This window comes from Chiloscyllium plagiosum, chromosome 42 (assembly GCF_004010195.1).
Source record: "Chiloscyllium plagiosum isolate BGI_BamShark_2017 chromosome 42, ASM401019v2, whole genome shotgun sequence".
Lineage (NCBI taxonomy): Eukaryota > Metazoa > Chordata > Chondrichthyes > Orectolobiformes > Hemiscylliidae > Chiloscyllium > Chiloscyllium plagiosum.
The window spans coordinates 13,669,325-13,688,061 of NC_057751.1; the positions used below are offsets into that span (position 1 = coordinate 13,669,325).

The 18,737-nt window shown below is 39.3% G+C and overlaps 1 protein-coding gene across 1 annotated transcript in view; it reads right to left on the reverse strand.

Moving 5' to 3' along the window:
• Positions 1–18,737, reverse strand: part of LOC122543150 (AP-3 complex subunit mu-2) — a 36,486-nt gene continuing 17,749 nt past the window's right edge. Inside the window, exons 4-8 of the mRNA XM_043681522.1 lie at positions 17,553–17,638; positions 15,447–15,580; positions 10,150–10,357; positions 4,370–4,514; positions 1–2,087 (exon numbers count right to left, since the gene is read on the reverse strand). Coding sequence (XP_043537457.1) covers positions 1,987–2,087; positions 4,370–4,514; positions 10,150–10,357; positions 15,447–15,580; positions 17,553–17,638 — 674 coding nt within the window. The 3' untranslated portion in view covers positions 1–1,986. The remainder of the gene's footprint in view (positions 2,088–4,369; positions 4,515–10,149; positions 10,358–15,446; positions 15,581–17,552; positions 17,639–18,737) is intronic.

An 18,737-nucleotide genomic window follows, 5' to 3' on the forward strand; every position in this document is an offset into this window, starting at 1 on the left:
TCGGTTACAATAATGTTTTACTTTATTTAATGCTAAAGAATACACACCTCAAGCAAAATGATCAGATTCTTACAGAATCATACTCAGGAATAACATTAACCAACAGGAAATTGCACCAATACTCATTCCGTTAAATATTTCCAAATACTTAAAAGAAAATAAATTAAAACATATACAAGACATGACCCAAATCTGCCAAAAGGATGTAATGAGGTAACAGTTTCAGGTAATCTTGGTGTTTGTTACACACGAACCTGTGTCACATCTTTAAATGACTGGATCGACTTGATTTTATTTGGGTGTCAACATGGTTAAATGAACCAAATACAGGAAGTTCAGTCTTCATGAGATGACAAAAAAAGTACATGTCTATTTTGCTTTGTTTTGTTTTCTGTATATACTCTCTCACTTTCTTATCAAATTCAGTTAATAGTGTTCAGTGTTGAATTCAATTATTTTCATCAACAAAAGGTTTACTATCTCCAGTTTTGCACGTCAAAATGGTGGTGGAACAAAAATAAAGTAAACAAGAATAAAAAAGTTATTGGGAGAACTGCAAGATCTATTTACTTTAGCAACAGCTTTTGAAGTTTAATAATTCCACAAAGAATTGGGTGGGGAAAAATAATCCAGGGCAAGAGAGCAGGTGAAGATGACAATTTGTGCTGTGAATTCACAAAGCTGACTATTAGTACATCATCTTATTCACCAAAATTGTAATGTCATCGTAGTTGAAGATTGTTGACAAATAATACTTCGAAATGAAGATGTTTCCTGCTTAATTCACTGCCCCTCAAATTAAGAGGGCCAACCAACATGAAAATCAGGAAAATGCATATTTCTCTATGAGACATTCTTCCACATCTGATCTGAAAATCAGGAAAGACGAAAGGATGTCAAACAGATGTCTAAACATATACTTTCAAGTTAAGTTTTTGTTACAAACATTCACCATATCTTGCTTCATTTCTAAGATTATTTTGTATGGTCCTTTCTAATAGGATACCCATTCCGATACTCAAATGCTCCAGTCACAGAATATATAAATCGTTGAATAATTTCAGTGACTTCACAAATCATTCCCACATCGACATTAGGGACACACAATAGTTGACAATTCACTTTTTAAAACTATAACGTACGGGTATGGTCTGGAAAATAAACCAAGATAACAGATTGAAAGATCTGGTCCAAAAAAATAGCCTTGCAGCAGTCCACTGCACTGCAGAAAATACAACGCATCTTTCAAAGAAAATGTCAAGAGAGAATTCTGTACTGCACATAATTGTTGTTATGCAAGGACACCAGCCAACATGGTTCAGAAATGTAGCCTTTATGGCATTTGTGCACCACTAACTATGCTGCCTCAAGATTGGAATATCAGTTTTCCTTTAGGGAGAACAACAAGATCACGTGAAAACCACATATCCTCATGATGGGGAGTAACATAAAATTAAATCCTCACCTTCGGAAATCAGAATCCTAAGTTACTGACATAATGACAACATTAAAAAAAAGGACAATGGTTTTTTGAGAGTTTGGTTGAAGGTGCTACACAGTATCACTGCACTCCATAACACTGCGTTTTCTATTCCGTATGCCAACCCTGCAATGCAAAATTAACACCACTTTGCAATTTTTCAGCTTTTATCTTGCCCCATAAACTATGTTTCCAGTTAGAATTTAATAGATTTAAATCATTTTCTTTGAGAATAAGGTAGTTGATGATAATAAACAGCATTTCTTAAAAGTCAGGAAGGCGTAAATAAATTTCACAGCAGGGCACATCAAGTATAAACCTTTGGCTCACGTCAAGAACACTGCAAGTTAACTTGGAGTTCAACTCAAAAGCCCCTCAAGTACGGTTAACGATGTCATTTGGTTGTACTAATAACAACTTAACACACAAGGAAAAGGGAAGATTCAATTGGTAAGCAAACGGGGAGGCAAAGAGTCTTGCTGCTGCAGCAGTTGCCTTCAGAAGAGTTATGTTCGAACTTGAAATTTTCCAGCTTTTGTCATGTACTTGATGCCTTTAAATGGTTTATATTTCTCACCATACATGTCCAGTCGATTTACCTTCAAACCTGAGACAAGATGGAACACAATATCAGTTAGAGGGTTTATTCCATTCAGAAGTCAATGCCAATAAGGTATAGTCCATAGAACTAAAATTGCATTTTGTGGATCACAGTACGCAAAAATGAAAAGGGTTGCAAGAAATGAAGGGACAATCCAAAGACTCTGGCAGTTGTAAAGTCAAGATGATCATCTGTATCTAGTTCCATATTCCAGCAGAAAACATATTTGCAGTTGCATTGTAGTCATATTGATAACGGATCAAAAATCAAAATGTCACACAGCTGTCAAATGAAATGCTGTTCTGAGATTGGTACAGCATCACACTGTACCTAGGTACCTTTGTACTTAAGGTGGCACTGCAATTGGTGACTTGGTAAACTTGCAATGCACTTGTGTGAATACATGTGACAATAAACCTAATTATAATCAAAGTGCACTTCGTTTTTCTAACCCCTCAAACTTAAAACAGAATGATGTGGAGGAGCTAGTGTTGGACTGGGGTGGACAAAGTTAAAAAATCACAACACCAGGTTATAGTCCAACAGATTTATTTGAAAGCACTAGCTTTCAAAGCATTGCTCCTTTACCAGTGAACTGTAGAGCAGTTCTGGACAGCTGTGCCTTATGATCCTGCTTCACAGCTACCTGAAGGTGGAGCACTCTGAAAGCTCATGTGTGAAACCTGATGTGTGAATTTCAACTTTTAAACAGAATGATTAATGCTGAAACTCACTACATGATGCCTAAAAATAGTCAACTCCCATTTTGTATCCTTGATTTGCTTCAAGACAAAACATTAGCTGCCTAAAGATACTGCACAAGTCCAAGTATTTCTTATTTATTTCTATAATACCTAACAGAGACTAAACGCAATCAAATAATTCTTTTCAGTCCATTTAAAGTTCTTGTCAAGATCCATTAAAGGTGTTTTTGGCTCTTTCCACACTCCATTGCACTCAATTTTATCATCAGTACATACACTGGAAATGTGTTGCTGGAAAAGCGCAGCAGGTCAGGCAGCATCCAGGGAACAGGAGAATCGACGTTTCGGGCATAAGCCCTGAAGGAGGGCTTATGCCCGAAAAGTCGATTCTCCTGTTCCCTGGATGCTGCCTGACCTGCTGCGCTTTTCCAGCAACACATTTCCAGCCCTGATCTCCAGCATCTGCAGACCTCACTTTCTCCTCATCAGTATGTACAACCCATTTCATGAGGTCTACTTGGATATATCACTATCTGGTATGGCAACTGTACCCATTCAAGATCGGAGACAGTTACAGAGAGTGGTGAACTTGGCCCAGACAATCACAAAAGGCCAACCTCCCATCTATAGAATCCATCTACTAGGCCTGATGTCAAGGAAAGGCCGCCAGCATTCTCAAAGATCCATCCCACCTTGGCAATGTTTTTCTACAACCTCTACCATCGGGGAGAAGGTACAGAAGCCTGAACACACACACCAGCCAGTTTTGTAACAGTTACTACCCTGCTATTGTTAGAATATTGAATGGACACAAACTCTTAACATTCACCTGTACCTGTGTTTTTTTGTTTTTGCCGCTGTTTACCTATTACTTATCTATGCTACTTAACTCTGATCTGCCCATATTGTTCGCAAGACAAAGCTTTTCACTGTGCCTCAGGACACATGACAATCAATTCAATTCACTCATGTGAAGAAAAAGAGCATAATAATAAAATATTTCACAGTACTGTAAGCAGCAAAATTCAACAAAGCTAAAAACAATATTTTTCTTGCAAATTTTGAACAGCTGATTCTTTGCATGACTTTCTTTGGTATTCTAGTTCTACACTTGTACCTATTTCACTCAAAAAATTTAAATGTGCTTAAAGGTCAGGAAGAAGTGGGTACAATGTTCTGGGCTTTACTTTTAAGAAGCAGAATTGTCCTCTTTGGAATTCAAAATATCAGAACAATAGAGACAAATGTGCAGGTTGAAGCAGTGTATGGGAGTGTTATTTCTCCCCAGTTATGCCTCTGTTACCTCAGTGAAATGCCTGCCCATTTCCACATACAATGACTTCATTTACAATAAGCAGGGCAAAAATTCAGAAATAATGAAAATGAGAAAGCAAAACATGGTAACCACAGTCATCAAAATAAAGCACACATGGAATCAGACAGTCCTGCTCTGTAAACAGCAGGAAAACCTCCAAGCTTACGAAAATATGCAGGTGCACAAGGGCACCCTTTACTTCCAGAGTCCATAAGTAACCACCCCAAAAGCAAGCTAAAAATCAAGGTAATTTTTTTTGCCTTTCTTACCTGAAATTGCAAGTTGCTGGATTTTGAACTGGATGTTAATATTGGGGTTCTCATCAGGCTTGGGTGTACCTGCCTGGAGACTCATGGAACCTTTCAAGCTGGGCAGCTTCTGTGGGTTAATCTTCCCGATATCCCATGACAGTATCTGCAAAAACGTTGACAACAAATTATTGTATTATTACAGCTTTAAAAGTACTCAAATCACAAAATTTGTCATATTGAAAACAAAACATTCACTGCATTAATGCAGAAACCAAATCTGTAAATATTTCCGAAAATGTTCCAAGTTCCCCAAAAAGCCAAGCATAGTTGGTCTGCACAGAAGGAAACAGAATGGTTACATATTTGGAAAGGTTAATGAGGAAAGGCAAGGTGAGTACAATTTTAAAGCAGGTGCAGGAACAGAGATAACCTGGGTGTAGACAAAACTTTCAAGTCGCAAGGTCATCTTGAAAATACTGGCATAAAATACCAAAATAAGGAAGCTCTGCAAAACTTTGGTAAAGCTGATTCAAACTCGTCTGGGGTTCACCATTTGCGATTCTTCCCATTATAAAGCGTTCTGTATCCATTCAGAGTAAGGCTTGGACAAGTAAGTGCCAAGTAATATTCGCACCACATAAGTGCCAGGCAACATCCATCTCCAATGAGATAATCTAACCCTTGATTTTCAGTCATTCCCATTCCTGAATCCACCATCACAACATGCTGGGGGTCACCACTGCCCAGAAACTACTGAATTAGCCACAGAAATATTGTGACTACCATAGCACATCACAGGCTAGGATTTCATTGGTGATTAATTGACTTCCTGCCTCCCAAAGCCGGTGCACCATCTACAAGGCATAAACCAGGATTGTAATGGAATACTGATGTTATGGAGCAGGCCAGACCCTCAAAATATTTCAAGGTAGCCCAGACCTGAACTTTTCTAGCTGTTTTGAGCAGGTGTACAGTGCATATTCCAGGAGTGATGCAGCTGGTCAAAACCCCTGGGTTTTAATCGAAACAGAATTTATGTACAGACTACTGAATAAAACAAAACAGAAGTTAACAGAATACAGAATAACTTAACCTGTCTCGAAACCCAACAGATTATCCCAACTTCACGATGCTGTTGCAAATACTTGCAACAATCCCCGTACAGACCCCATGGCACAAAGGGTACAATCAAACACAGGGACTTACAGGAGAGAGAGAGAGAGAGAGAGAGAGAGATGGCAGACAGATTCAACATGGAACTCCTTCCATGTAATGGTTTCTTTTAGATTCCCAACTCACAACTGACCAGTAACTCTGAACAGCCAGGCTGCTAAAAACCAAAACCAAACCAAACCAAACCAGAGAAAAGCTGAGCTGGGAGAATTGGCCACTCCCCTTTCATTGTAAAAGTTTTTTTTGAAAACTTCACAAGGACAACTTCACCTTGTTCAACGAGCAGCATCGTCACACTGTCCACTTGCCTGGATGGGTGCAGCTCGAAGAACACTCAAGAAGCTTGACACCACTTGGCAATGCAGCCAACATCATTGGGAACTCCAACATTCACCTCCTTCACCACCAAATGCACAATGGCAGCAATATATACCACCTACAAGATGCACTGCATTAATTCACAGAGGCTCCATCAACAGCACTTTCCAAACCCCAAACTAATGCCATGTGGAAGGTGATCCATGGGAACACCACTGGTTGCCAATTTCTTTCCAAGCAACACAATATCCTGCCAAAGATCCTGATGGGGTTTGAAAGTAGTCATACCAGACTTGAAACATTTAACTCTATTTCTTTCTTCACAGATGTTGACAGACCTGCTGAGTTTCTCCAGTACTCTTGAGGTGGCACGGCGGCTCAGTGGTTAGTGCTGCTGCCTCATTGCACCAGGACCCAGATTCGATTCCAGCCTTGGGCGACCGTCTGTGTGGACTTTGCACATTCTCCTTATGTCTGTGTGGGTTTCCTCCCACAGTCTGATGATGTGCAGCTGAGGTGAATTGACCATGCTAAATTGCCCACTGTGTTGAGGGATGTAAAGGCTAGATGCATTAGTCAGGAGAAATGTAGAGTAATAGGGTAGGGGAATGGGTCTAGGTGGGTTACTCTGAGGGTCGGTGTGGACTTGTTGGGCCAAATGGCCTGTTTCAACACTGTAGGGATTCTAAGATTCTCTCTATGTTTCAGGTTTCCAGCATCTGCAATATTTTACTTGAAAGTCACTCACTGTCTTGAGTAGGAAATATATACCCGTTCCTTCACTGTCACGGAGTCAAAACCCTGAAACTCCCTGCCTAATCCTTTAGAGATGCACATACATCAAATGGATTGGAGTAATTCAAGAAAGCAGTGCATCATCACCTTTTCTTGGTGAATTCGGGAGGCACAATAAATGCTAATCTGGTCTAATGCTCACAAAGAAAATTACAGCACAGGTACAGAACCAAAGTCCTACACAACTGTCACATGTCCCGCCATCTCTTGTACTCAATACTCAATGAAGGCAAGTATTCCATATGCCTTCTTGACCACTCTTAATGACCTGCATTGCCACCTTCAGGGTACAATGGACCTGACCACCCAGACCTCTTTACATCAATTTTCCCTAGGGCTTTTCCATTTACTGGAGGGAGATGACCGCAGGGGACACCTGCACTGCCTTCCTGCTCGTTCTCTGCTTTTTGGTCACCCATGCCCTTCCTCCCTCAGCAATTCTAATCTGCGGTGTGACCAATTCGCTAAACGTGCTAAATCACGACATCCTCAGCATCACGGATGCTCCAAAGTGAATCCATCCGCAGCTCCAGGGCCGTTATGTGGTATAACAAGAGCTGCACGGGACACACTTCCTGCATGTGAAGTAGTCAGGGACATCAGCCATATCTCTGCACTCCCACACGGAGCAAGAGGAGCATAATGCAGGTCTGAGATCTCCTGCCTTTTTTTAATCTTTAGCTGAACTTAATTCAACTATAATATCAAATAATAGATAAATGGAATTAAATTTTTTTTTGCAATCACAGTACTTACCAGCACGCTATAAAAAAAGAAAAAGAAAAACCTTGCCTTAATCAACACACCGCAGAGTCTTTTGTTTGTTTAGAGGAGGAACAAAGAATTCCCAAAAAGTATTTTGAAAAGGTCTTGTGTTCCTTTCTGGGATCGATACATTAGCAAGAATATCATGGTCTTGAAGAGGGTACAGAGAAGATAGACTGGAACGGTATCATGGTGAAAAAACTTCAACTGGATGAAAACAGTGGAAAGCGGTGGGGGTTGTTCTCCAAAGAACAAACAGTTTGACAGAAATCCTCAAAACCACAAATTATTTTGACAGATTAAAATGAGAAAAAACTCAGTTCCACATCAGAAGTGTCAAGGGTTAAGAAGCAATATCTCTGATTGAGCAAGAACCAAAGGATGATCATAAGGAGAATATTTTTATGCAGCAAGCTATGGTTGGAAATAGACTTGTCTAAAAAAGGTGGTGGATGCAGATTCCTGAGTAACATAAAAAAGTAACTTGGACAAATAATGCAGAGGAAAAGAAACAGAGGTACAGAATAAGAGAAAGGAATGGGATTAATTAGCCACTCTGCCAAAAGCTGGCATGATGATGATGATAATGGCCTCCAGTGCTACATCATTCTTTTATCCATTCCAAATATCACAAATGAGACCTAATCCTGATTTACTTTTTATGTTGTATCAAGGTTTCAACTTCAAAACTGATATTTTCCACATCATTTCTTGTGGTAATTTGTAGGAATAGCAATGGCCAATTCTTGACATCAAGCCTGTAAGTATACTTCACTGCTACCACTTATTGGCTCCAAACGCTAAATAACCAATTCACAACCATTAATTGTTGGTTCTTATAAATGTTATTTCCCATGCATAACTTGTTCAATGGTACAGCTCCATCCAATTCCATTATTTCATTGAATGTTTCCATGTCATGGTGTCCAGTATCCTCAAATAGTTAAAACAGTATTGATTCTCAATACTTAGGCCAATTACCTCAAGCTACTGAAAACCATTCTAAGGAATGAAATTATTACTGGCCACACTTTTAAGGTGTGATGATCGTCAAAGAGAATCATTCTACCCATTTTGCAGATTTCTTAAAATCCAAACTACTTGTTGTTTCCCATTGTTTGGATGAATATAGGACAGTATGACCTAAAATATTGTTCTGGATGAAAGCATAATATTTAACAAGAGAATACAATTTCAACCACATAACATTTCCCACTTAGCTGCTTTTCAATACTCATCCCACTCTCTGTTCAATTATTACACATCCAGATGAAACATTTTCAAAATCTGTTGAATTCCATTCACATTTGTGAGTTTAATTGGATTAACAACAAATTAAGAGGTGACGATCAGTGTTTACAAGGTTAGTTAGGCCTCATTTAGAGCAGTATGTGTTGTTTTTGGAGAGAAAAACAAACTGTTGTATTGTATTATTCAGCAAATACAAGACTGAGAGGATCCAATTACTATGAAAACCTGGAGAAAATAAACCTGTCCTCACAGGTTTATTGGATAAAAACTTGGGGTGGCACAAGGAGAGCTTTGAATAGAAAGTTTCAAAGCTTGGAGAAATTGAGAAAATTAATTTCTACCAGTTTGATAATCAATAATGAAGGAACGAAAATTAAATATCAGTCCAGAATTTATAAAAGGACAAGATGAGGAAGTAATATTTTTCATACAACTGGTCAAAAGAATTTGGAATGCATTTTAATAAAATAATTTTAAAAACATTAATTATACACGACCGATGGGCATTGTTTGAGGTGGTACTGGGATCATTGATGAAGGGAGTCAGCTGCAAAATAGAGTGAAATAACTCTATTGAAGCCAGTATCCAGTCACCAAGTCACCCTTCATTCACACACAGAGTCCTTGACACTGATTCAGCTTCCTCAGAGCCAACTCAGTGAACAGAACCACCAACATTGCTGTTTATATTTGTCAGCCAGGATTCCTCGATTAGATCAGATTAATCCCAATCAGGGAACTCATATTCTAGGAAGTCCTCTTGGCTGACCTCGTTACAATCACGACAGAGAGTCATCAGGGGTACCGGGATAGTTGTCAGCATGCAAGGTTGCATCCTGTGATTAAACCTACTTTTAATGAAAAGGAATTGTGTTTTGTTCCAGACTTAATCATCTAGCTTGGATCCATTTTGCATGTATCATAAGACTGGTAAACGTGGAAGGAAGCGACCTTTCAAGGTATGTGATTTGCCATTGTTTTATGATTAGCCTTGCAAAAACAAAAACAACTAGCTTTCAACCTTCCCACAGCTGCACAAAGTCACTGCGCTATCACATTAATCTTGAATGTACTTGGTCATTGAGAATTTGGACTGGTAATTAACAGCTTCAAAACATTTTCATCAGAATTCAGGGAGTAGCAAGCTATGGACCAAGTGTATATAAATGAGATTAGTGGTGTTTGTTGGTCCACATAGACACGGTGGGCTAAAAGGCCTCTTTCTATTCTATGAGACTGTATGACAAAAACCAAAATGTATTTTGAAACAAAAACATTCAATAGATGAGGAAAGTGAACTCTGATGCTGAAAACATGTTTATCTGAGAGTGTGTACAACAATTTTTTTTCTTATGTTTAGATTAAGTTAGAAATCTCGGGTTTCATATGCTTGGTGAGAAACAATATATTTGTACATGAATAATTTTGTAATCTGGAGTTTATTTTTGAATCGTTACGTGCTCATTGATGTGCCATCAGCCATCATTTCCAATTACCTTGGTGACTGGGTCAAAGGTGTAGTTCCCTTGAGTGGAGGCGAGATTCATGTTCAGAACCACCTTTGGCAGCTGGCTGGTCACTACTGTACCTTCGACCATCTTTCCCATTGTTTGTTTGGGGCCAACGGTAATTTCAAACCGTCCCATGGAGCTGCCATCCCGGAAGGTGATGTTGTGCTTTACGTAGACAGGAATGGCAACCAAACTGTAAGGCAATAAATACAGACAGGCAAAGTGTTTGTATCTATTCAGATTGGCTAGATATATTGCAAGAGGGAAAAGCCATTAGTATTGTCAGCATTTCATTTTTGTTATTTCTTCCACTCCCCCATCCTTGAAGAAACCTGCAATGAAATGGCAGATGGATGCTTTACCTAGTGGCGATTATTTTAGCATGAGCTTCAGATCTTGAACGGAAAGGCCCCAAATTTGGATGCCATGCAGCTAGAAGGCCATCTGACCAGAGACAGCATCACAGCCAAATCCAATTATGTTAGAAAGTCAGCTGTTACTCAGATCCAAGCAAAAAGGTTCTTGAATATTCAGGTCATGAGCATTACATGCAAAGCAAAACACATTTAACATTTCAGATCTATTCTTTAAATACATAAAAAAAACAAGAGGGGCCAAAGTAAGCATAGACCCCTGGAGAGAATGAGGCTGGGAATGGGGAACCAGAAAATGGCAGAAGAGTTGAACAGTCTTGGATTCCTGATGAAGGGCTCCAGCCCGAAACGTCGATTGTTTGCTCCTCGGATGCTGCCTGACCTACTGTGATTTTCCAGCAATACACACTCAACTCTGATCTCTAGCATCTGCAGACCTCACTGTCTCCCAGTCTTGGCATCAACCAATAGCAATTATAAAACCATGAAGGGACAAAGAGAAGAGAGGAAATAAATACAAAGAACATCACTTCAGGAAAGGTGCAAGGGAAACCAGAGACCTGCATTCTAAAATATGAGAGGAAGTCGCAACAGAGATACCATATGTTCTTTTCTTATGGTCTACAGGTCATCATCTTCCAAGAATTCTTAGATTCTAGAGAGGTCCCAGAGGATTAGAAAACTGCTATTGTAACATCTTTTCTCTAACAAGAGAAGGAAGAACAGAGGAGCTGAAGATTATTGAAATGGACAAAGTCAGCAGAAAGCTACAGCACAAAGGAGTTTGGCAATCCTCAAATCTGAAAAGGCTAGCCTCCAAATTCTGCAGGTAATACAGAAGGGACATGGAATGCCAGAGTTTACGTCAAAGGGAATAAAGTAAAAATGGAATAGTCTTGCTTAAAGTGTACAAGGCACTATTCAAACCACAGCTGGAATTCTGGGAACAGTTCTGGATCACAAATCTAAAGATAGATATGTTTGCATTTGAGGCAGTCCAGAGAAGGTTCACTAGACTGACACAGGTGCACAATCCTTTATCTGAAATGCTTGGGACCAGCTGGTATTTGGAATTCAGATTTTTTCGAATTTCAGACTAAGTGGCCATTTAATGGTGAAATTTAAAAAAAAGTCTTTCCAAAGAATAAACTTACGTGAGTAAAACGGTCTTGAAACAAAATTGAGGCCTGCCAGTGCTGGGCCAGACCCCCACACAGCGCATCGAGTGGGTGTGGACTTGGGTCAACTGTTTACACGCCAAACAATCTTGTTAATGAGAAAAAAATTCACAGAAAACCTATGGACTTCGGAGCTTTTCGGATTTCGGGTAAAGGGTTGTCTACCTGTACCATGTGGAAAAACTGTCTTATAACGAGAAGTTGAGTAGTTGGGGCCTGTACTCAGTGGAATTCCTAAGAATGATAAATTACCTAATTAAAATATGTAAGACTTTTACAGGGCTTGACAGGGAGATGTGGAAAGGTTGTTTGCCCTTGTGGGAGAGTCGAGGGCTGGGGGCATAATCTGAGAAGGAGTGATTGCCAATTTATGATGGAGAGGAGGAGTAAATTCTTCTGAGGTGAATGAATTTGTGGATTTCTTTGCTGTTCAGGCTGAGTTATTCATTTGCAACAACTCCACAAACATGAACTCTCATTATCCATAAGTATTGTTAACCTGCTCAGTATTTGCAACCTCTTTTGGTTTCAGATTTCGAACATTTGCAATATTTTGCTTCAGCTGGCTGTTGGTTTTAGTTTCACAAGTGCTACACAACAGCTGGGTTTTGTGTTTTGAACAATTCACTTGACAGGAATGGCTAAACATTGGTTAAAAAGGAAATGTTAATTTTTCTACGCATTTGTTGGACATGGACATAGCAGGCTGGGCATCATTTATTGCCTGTCCCGAGGTGCCTTCGAGAAGGCGGTGGTGAGTTGCCATTTTGAACCATTGTAGCCCGTGCATTCTCCTTTCCCTGGAGATACAATGTAATTATCCTGAAAATTCACATTCTGCATCAAAAGTAATATTACTAGCTTTAACCACTCAACTTTGGAGTTGGTGCGAATTTCACATTTCACTTTTGGAGTTACTTAACATTGGAACATCAACAGGACAACATTTCCTAAATATGCAAGCAGTTAGGTTTCCTTTCAACAATTCCAGTTGTGTTCATAGGCATCAGACTGCTCTGATGAGCAGGAATGAAAGAAAGTCGATAGGCATGAGGGAATAGTGTGCTACAAAACCAATAATTCCACTTTCCCATTTCATTAGGCAGTACAGACTGCAAAGATGTTGAACACCCCAAACATTAACCCAAAATATAGTAAATGTTGACAGTCTAACTTACTTACATGAATGGCAGGAAGTAGCAACAATTCTGCGAACATATCCAAAAAAGTATTAAGATGCTAAATTCGACCTGCCAGCTTTATTCAGCACTGTCTAACTCCCGAACCATCTAAATTGCCAATATAATTCAGCAAACACAGGTATTGCTCCATTGCAAGACTATCTGCAGTTGAAAGATGTTCATACTGTATTATCAATGTCATCTTTGAATAATAATTTTACTTGGATATTTCAAACATTTAAGATGATCAAAGAACTGGTCCTTGTGCAAGGATGAAGAAAATTTACAAGAGGTCTGCTACTTAACCTCTTCAATTACATCCTCAGTCTTGAAAAATGTGCTTGTATCATTTGTACATATTTTAAAATAACCGAGTAAGACTGACTAGTTCAGGTCATTTTGCTATAACACAAGTTTCGTCAACACAAATGCGCTATAACGCGATTGAGAAATTGGGGACACTTTCTAAAGCATGAACATTTCCAACATGTTGGCTACATCGCCAACTCTTTAAGAACGGTTACTGAAGCACAATTTTTCTACAATACCAGGGTTGCACAAGAATACAACCGTCGCATCATAAAATAACTACCTATATGCTAGTTTTCAATTCTTACTCCTTCTAGTCACAATCGTAAAAGAGAAAACCAGCATGCAGATAGGGAAAAATTATGATCAAATATCCTTGACCCTGGATTTAAAGTGGGAGCAAGAGAGGACTGCAGATGCTGGAGGTCAGAGTTGAGAGTGTGGTGCTGGATAAAGCACAAGTCAGGCAGCATCCAGGAGCAGGAGAATCTAATGATGGGCTTATGCCCGAAACATTGATTCTCCTGCTCCTCGGATGCTGCCTGACCTTCTGTGCTTTTTCCAGCACCACATTCTCAACCCTAGAGTTACAATACCAAAGACTAGTACTGAAATGGAATGTGTTTTCACTTATTGAATAAATCCAGTAGTCAATACGTTGTGATCTGTAGTTAAAACAGAATACAAGATTAAACAGGATCCATGTTTGAATTTAACAACCAGAAATTTGAAGTTAGCCATGGGTACAAAGTGGAGTGTGTAGTTCCTTGGCTTAATGATACATTTGTTTTCTTTACTATCACACTACAGTTTTGTTTGCAACTGAAGGATAAAGGTATGGTCTACTTTATATTGCTTTGATAGCCTCTTTATAATTGGACTGAGGGGGTGACGTTATCGAGGTTTATAAAATCATGAGGGGCATGGATAGGGTAAATAGACAAAGTCTTTTCCCTGGGGTGGGGGAGTCCAGAATTAGAGGGTATAGGTTTAGGGTGAGAGGGGAAAGATTTAAAAGGGAACTGAGGAGCAACGTTTTCATGCAAAGGGTGGTACATGAATGGAATGAGCTGCCAAAGGAAGTGGAGGAAGCTGGTACAATTAGAACATTTAAAAGGCATCTGGATGGGTACATGAATAGGAAGGGTTTGGAGGAATATGGGCCAGGTCGTGGCAAATGGGACTAGATTGGGTTAGGATGTCAGGTCGGCATGGACAAGTTGGACAGAAGGGTGTGTTTCTGTGTTGTACATCTCTATGACTCTGTGACAAGATCCTTTGACCTAAATGTATTCAAATTACTGGCACATTGAAAGAAAATGAATATTTGACTTGTAGACTCTAATCCAACATTAAAAATAATTTAAGGTCAAATGAGAAAAACAAATGAATCAGCAAATGACCACATAATCTCCAATACACCAGAGAATGGTCATGCACTGATACATAGGGGACACATGAAGTGGAATAGTAGTATGGTAGTACACAGTCAAAGGGAAAGAGATTACAAGTTCTTTCTTCTATCAAGTTTTAACTTCAAAAGATCAGGAATCAATGTTAGGGCCACGACTATTTATAATCCATATTAATGAATTGGAAATGGAGAAAATCTGTATTGTAGCAAAATTTGCAAATTATACTTGGATAACTAGGAAAGCAAACTGTAGGAGGATACAAAGAGCTTGCAAAGGAGTATAGACAGGTGAATGGATGAGGTAGAAAAAAAATGGTGGTAGAATATAGTGTGGGAAAATCTGACAAAAATTCATTCAGCAGGAAAAATAAAGCATGAGAAACAGAATACAACTAACCAGAGAAACAATAGGTACACGATTCACCAAACAGCAAGTGTGCAGGTGCAGCAAGTGATTTGGAAGGCAATTAAATATTGGCCTTTATTGCAAGTGGAAAAAGAATATTAAAGCAGCAAATTGTTTTTACTACTACAAGGCATTTAAATGACAGCTACAGCAAAATACATCCAAGTAACAAAATAAAAACTGCATTAGTTACAAAACTACACATCCATTTGGCATGTAAATCTTTCAGTGCAAAATTAAAAATGAAATAGAGATCTGAAAATTAAGGTCTGAATATCCGTTCACCTACAGGTGAATACTAGACTTGTTCGGCTATTCACAGCTGAGACATTGGTCTCCAAATGAAAGAAAAATCTCGAAAGGGAATTAAATATTCATAATTCTTCCAAATACTCTTTGACCCAAAGAAGTGTTACTTACTTTTGGGAACTGACGTGATAAGATAGGAGACGAAAATTGCCATCAGGTGGTATGAAGGAAAGAATTCGTTCTGACTCCCAACGCTTGAAACGTACACAAGGATGGAAGCTGACATCATCCAAGAGTCGAGGATTCTGCAAACATTGCAAGAGATAATATGATTTCTCACAGATCTTTTAAGAACATTACATCAATGATCAGCCCCAATTTGTTAGGAGCACAGCGCCTCTTTTGTCAGGAGCCCAAACTCATCAACAGTTTAATTCCACAACCCTTCCTCTTAGTTTACAGAGCAAACCTTGACTGAAAGTCACTCATTTCTATGGTCACACTAGTCTCGAAGCACTTCATCATTTACCTCAATTGTCCATTTCAATAGTGAATTCCAGACAATAGAAACTGTCTCTGTGTATGAGCACCCACCTGGATTCATGGCATTATATAAAACGGAGGCAAGGAACCACTTGCTGATTTCTTTCTCCTGGCCTAAGTCATTGATGACTCAGCAGAAAAATCTGGACAATATCCAGGTTTCGGGAAACATTTGCACCACACAAGTGCTCAGCAATGATTATCATCTTTTGACATTCGATGGGAGCGCCATCCATGACCAACATGGCAGGGATTGGGGGAGAGCATTGGCCAGAAATTGAACTGAACTCACTATTTAAATAACATGATTACAGGAGCAGGTCAAAGGTGAGAACTTCTACAGCAAGTAACTCACCTCCCCAAAGCCTGTCCACCATCAACAAGGCACAAGTCGAATAGTGCAAGGTCACGTCCCCCGTATGCCCGGATGAATGAAGCTCCAACACCACTCAAGGAGCTTGACACCGAAGCAGGCCACTTGATTGGTATCACCTCCACAAACATCCACTCCCTCCACCATCGGCACTCAGTACGTACAAAATGCACAGCAGAAATTCTCCCAAGATCCTTAGACACCATCTTCTAAATCCATAATTACTACCATCTACAAGGGTGACGACAGCAGATCTATTATGGCAACACCATCATTTGTAATTTCCTCCTCCAAGACCTCAAAGTATGTCTGTATTCCATCACTGTCATTGGTTTAAATCCTGGGACTCCCTCCCTATTATGTGAGTATTTACACCAAATGAATCACAATAGTTCAAAATGGCAACACCCCATCACCTTTGAAAGGTCAATTATGGATGTGCAACAAATAGTGACCAGGCCACATTCCCTGAATGATTAAAGGAACATTGTGTTAAACAGCACACAGAATTTTATTTAGGTCGGTACTTCAATGTCAATCCCCAATAGCAGCTCAGTAGGACTGCTACTGAGTGAGCTGGCAGAATCCAGTATAGACTTGTAGTAGATGACTAAAGAACCCACAGCAGAAAAACCTACCTGGCCTCAACTTTGCCAATCTGCCTTTCAAAGTTCTGTGGTAATATCAAGAGTAGTGACCACTACAAAGTGTGAAAACAATTCACACAAACTGTGTTAAGTTCTTCATTGTTTTGCGTGGCATGAACACTATTCTAAATGGGATTGTTGGAGAACCCGAATCGAGCACCTCAAAAACTAGGCATCCATGAGGCGATAAAGACCATTTCAGCAACTCGGTGTTCCACGAAGATTTGTAACATCGTTCTCCTAACCCCCATTCCATCATGGTCACCAAGTCAAGTGACCAACCCTGATTTCATGAAAAAATGTGGAAGAGCATGTTAGCATAAGGGGTACCTGAAATGACGAGCAAGCCAATGAAGCAACACTACTGTACTCCATGCATGCTAACAGAGGAAAGCTCTTTGGTCCTGTCACTTCCTGTCATGAATGGTGACAGCCAACTAAACGACTCTATGAACATCACATCCTAAATAATGGCAGAGTCAAAACGAATCAATGAAGAAGTCTGAAGAAAGTCTTAACAACCATCTTCAGTCAAAAGTGCTGACAGGATCACCAATCCTAGCCACCTCCAGAAGTCCCCATCATCTTAGATGTTAGCTTTCAGCTGACCAATTCACCCACAGACTAAAAAAAATGGCCTTGTATAATCATTTTGTAGAAAATGGTTTCTCAGTGATATTTGAAATTGCTCAAGCACTACGCAGCAAATCTTACCGTGAAGGAGAGGGTGAGATCCGGCATTCCAGTCAGTTTCACACAAGCATCAATGACACCCTGTATTTCAGCAAATACTGTTGAACCTACAGCAAGTGTAACATCAGCATTAATAACCATTCAGACAAAAAAAAATGCAATCAGAACTACATGCATGAACAATTACATATTTGCTTAGAATTCAAATAATTTCAGAGAAATCTGAACCATCCAATGGAGGTATTTTTATTTTAATCAAAAAAAGATATGATTTGTCAGAAACCGCACCTTTGATTCTGGAGCACATATGGACCAAATGCCTTATCTGAACACTTCTCCAATTAGCCTTGCACTTCTGAGGGGGTATGAGCAATGGGTATCAAGTGTGTCAGAGGTTTACCACTACAAAGTTTACAAACACAGCATAACACAACAGCTGATTTTCTGAATACTATTGCACAGCTAACTGTAGATAGTGATACATAATGGGCGATATTCAACTCTAATTCTCAAGCAGAAAGGGTGATGTCATTAGATTCAAAACTAACTTTCGAAAGGGAAAATATTTATAAAGTAAATATTTCAGGGCCCTGGTGCAAAAGCAGAGAAGTGGGTTAACTTGAATAGTTCTTTCAATGAACCAGCCTAAGGATAGATGGTGCATCGTGCTGATTCTATCAATGTAGCAAGAGCTCAAGGAAAAAAAATAGTATGTTTCTACACTTCTGACCTTAGTAACAGCAGAAGCAATATATCCTCTATTAATCAAAAGTTACTTTGAAGTCAGCTGACTGGATGAGAGTCTGAAATCAATCTCATGTCTGCACCATAGTTACAATTCACAGGCTGCATGCAATAATGGGCCTCAGTAACTTGTTTGGAAAGAGGTGAGGCTGCATACACTTTCTGTCCAGTCTAGCACAGCAGTCAAGTAGTCAACATTAACATTCAGGTCAAGTGGCTAATAATATTTACCAACAAATATGGGGATGAGGTTACAAATAAAGCAAACAGTCAAGACAAGAACTACTAAAATAGGAGCATTAACAGAGGTTAAGCAATCACATTTAACTATATCAAACAATGATGGGCAGCTTGCAACATTTAACAGGACTACGAATGAATCAAGGTGTGCCTAAGCTTAATCAGCTCATCGGTATTATATGAGCATTAAGATTGAATTACAGCTCCATTACATACTTCCTG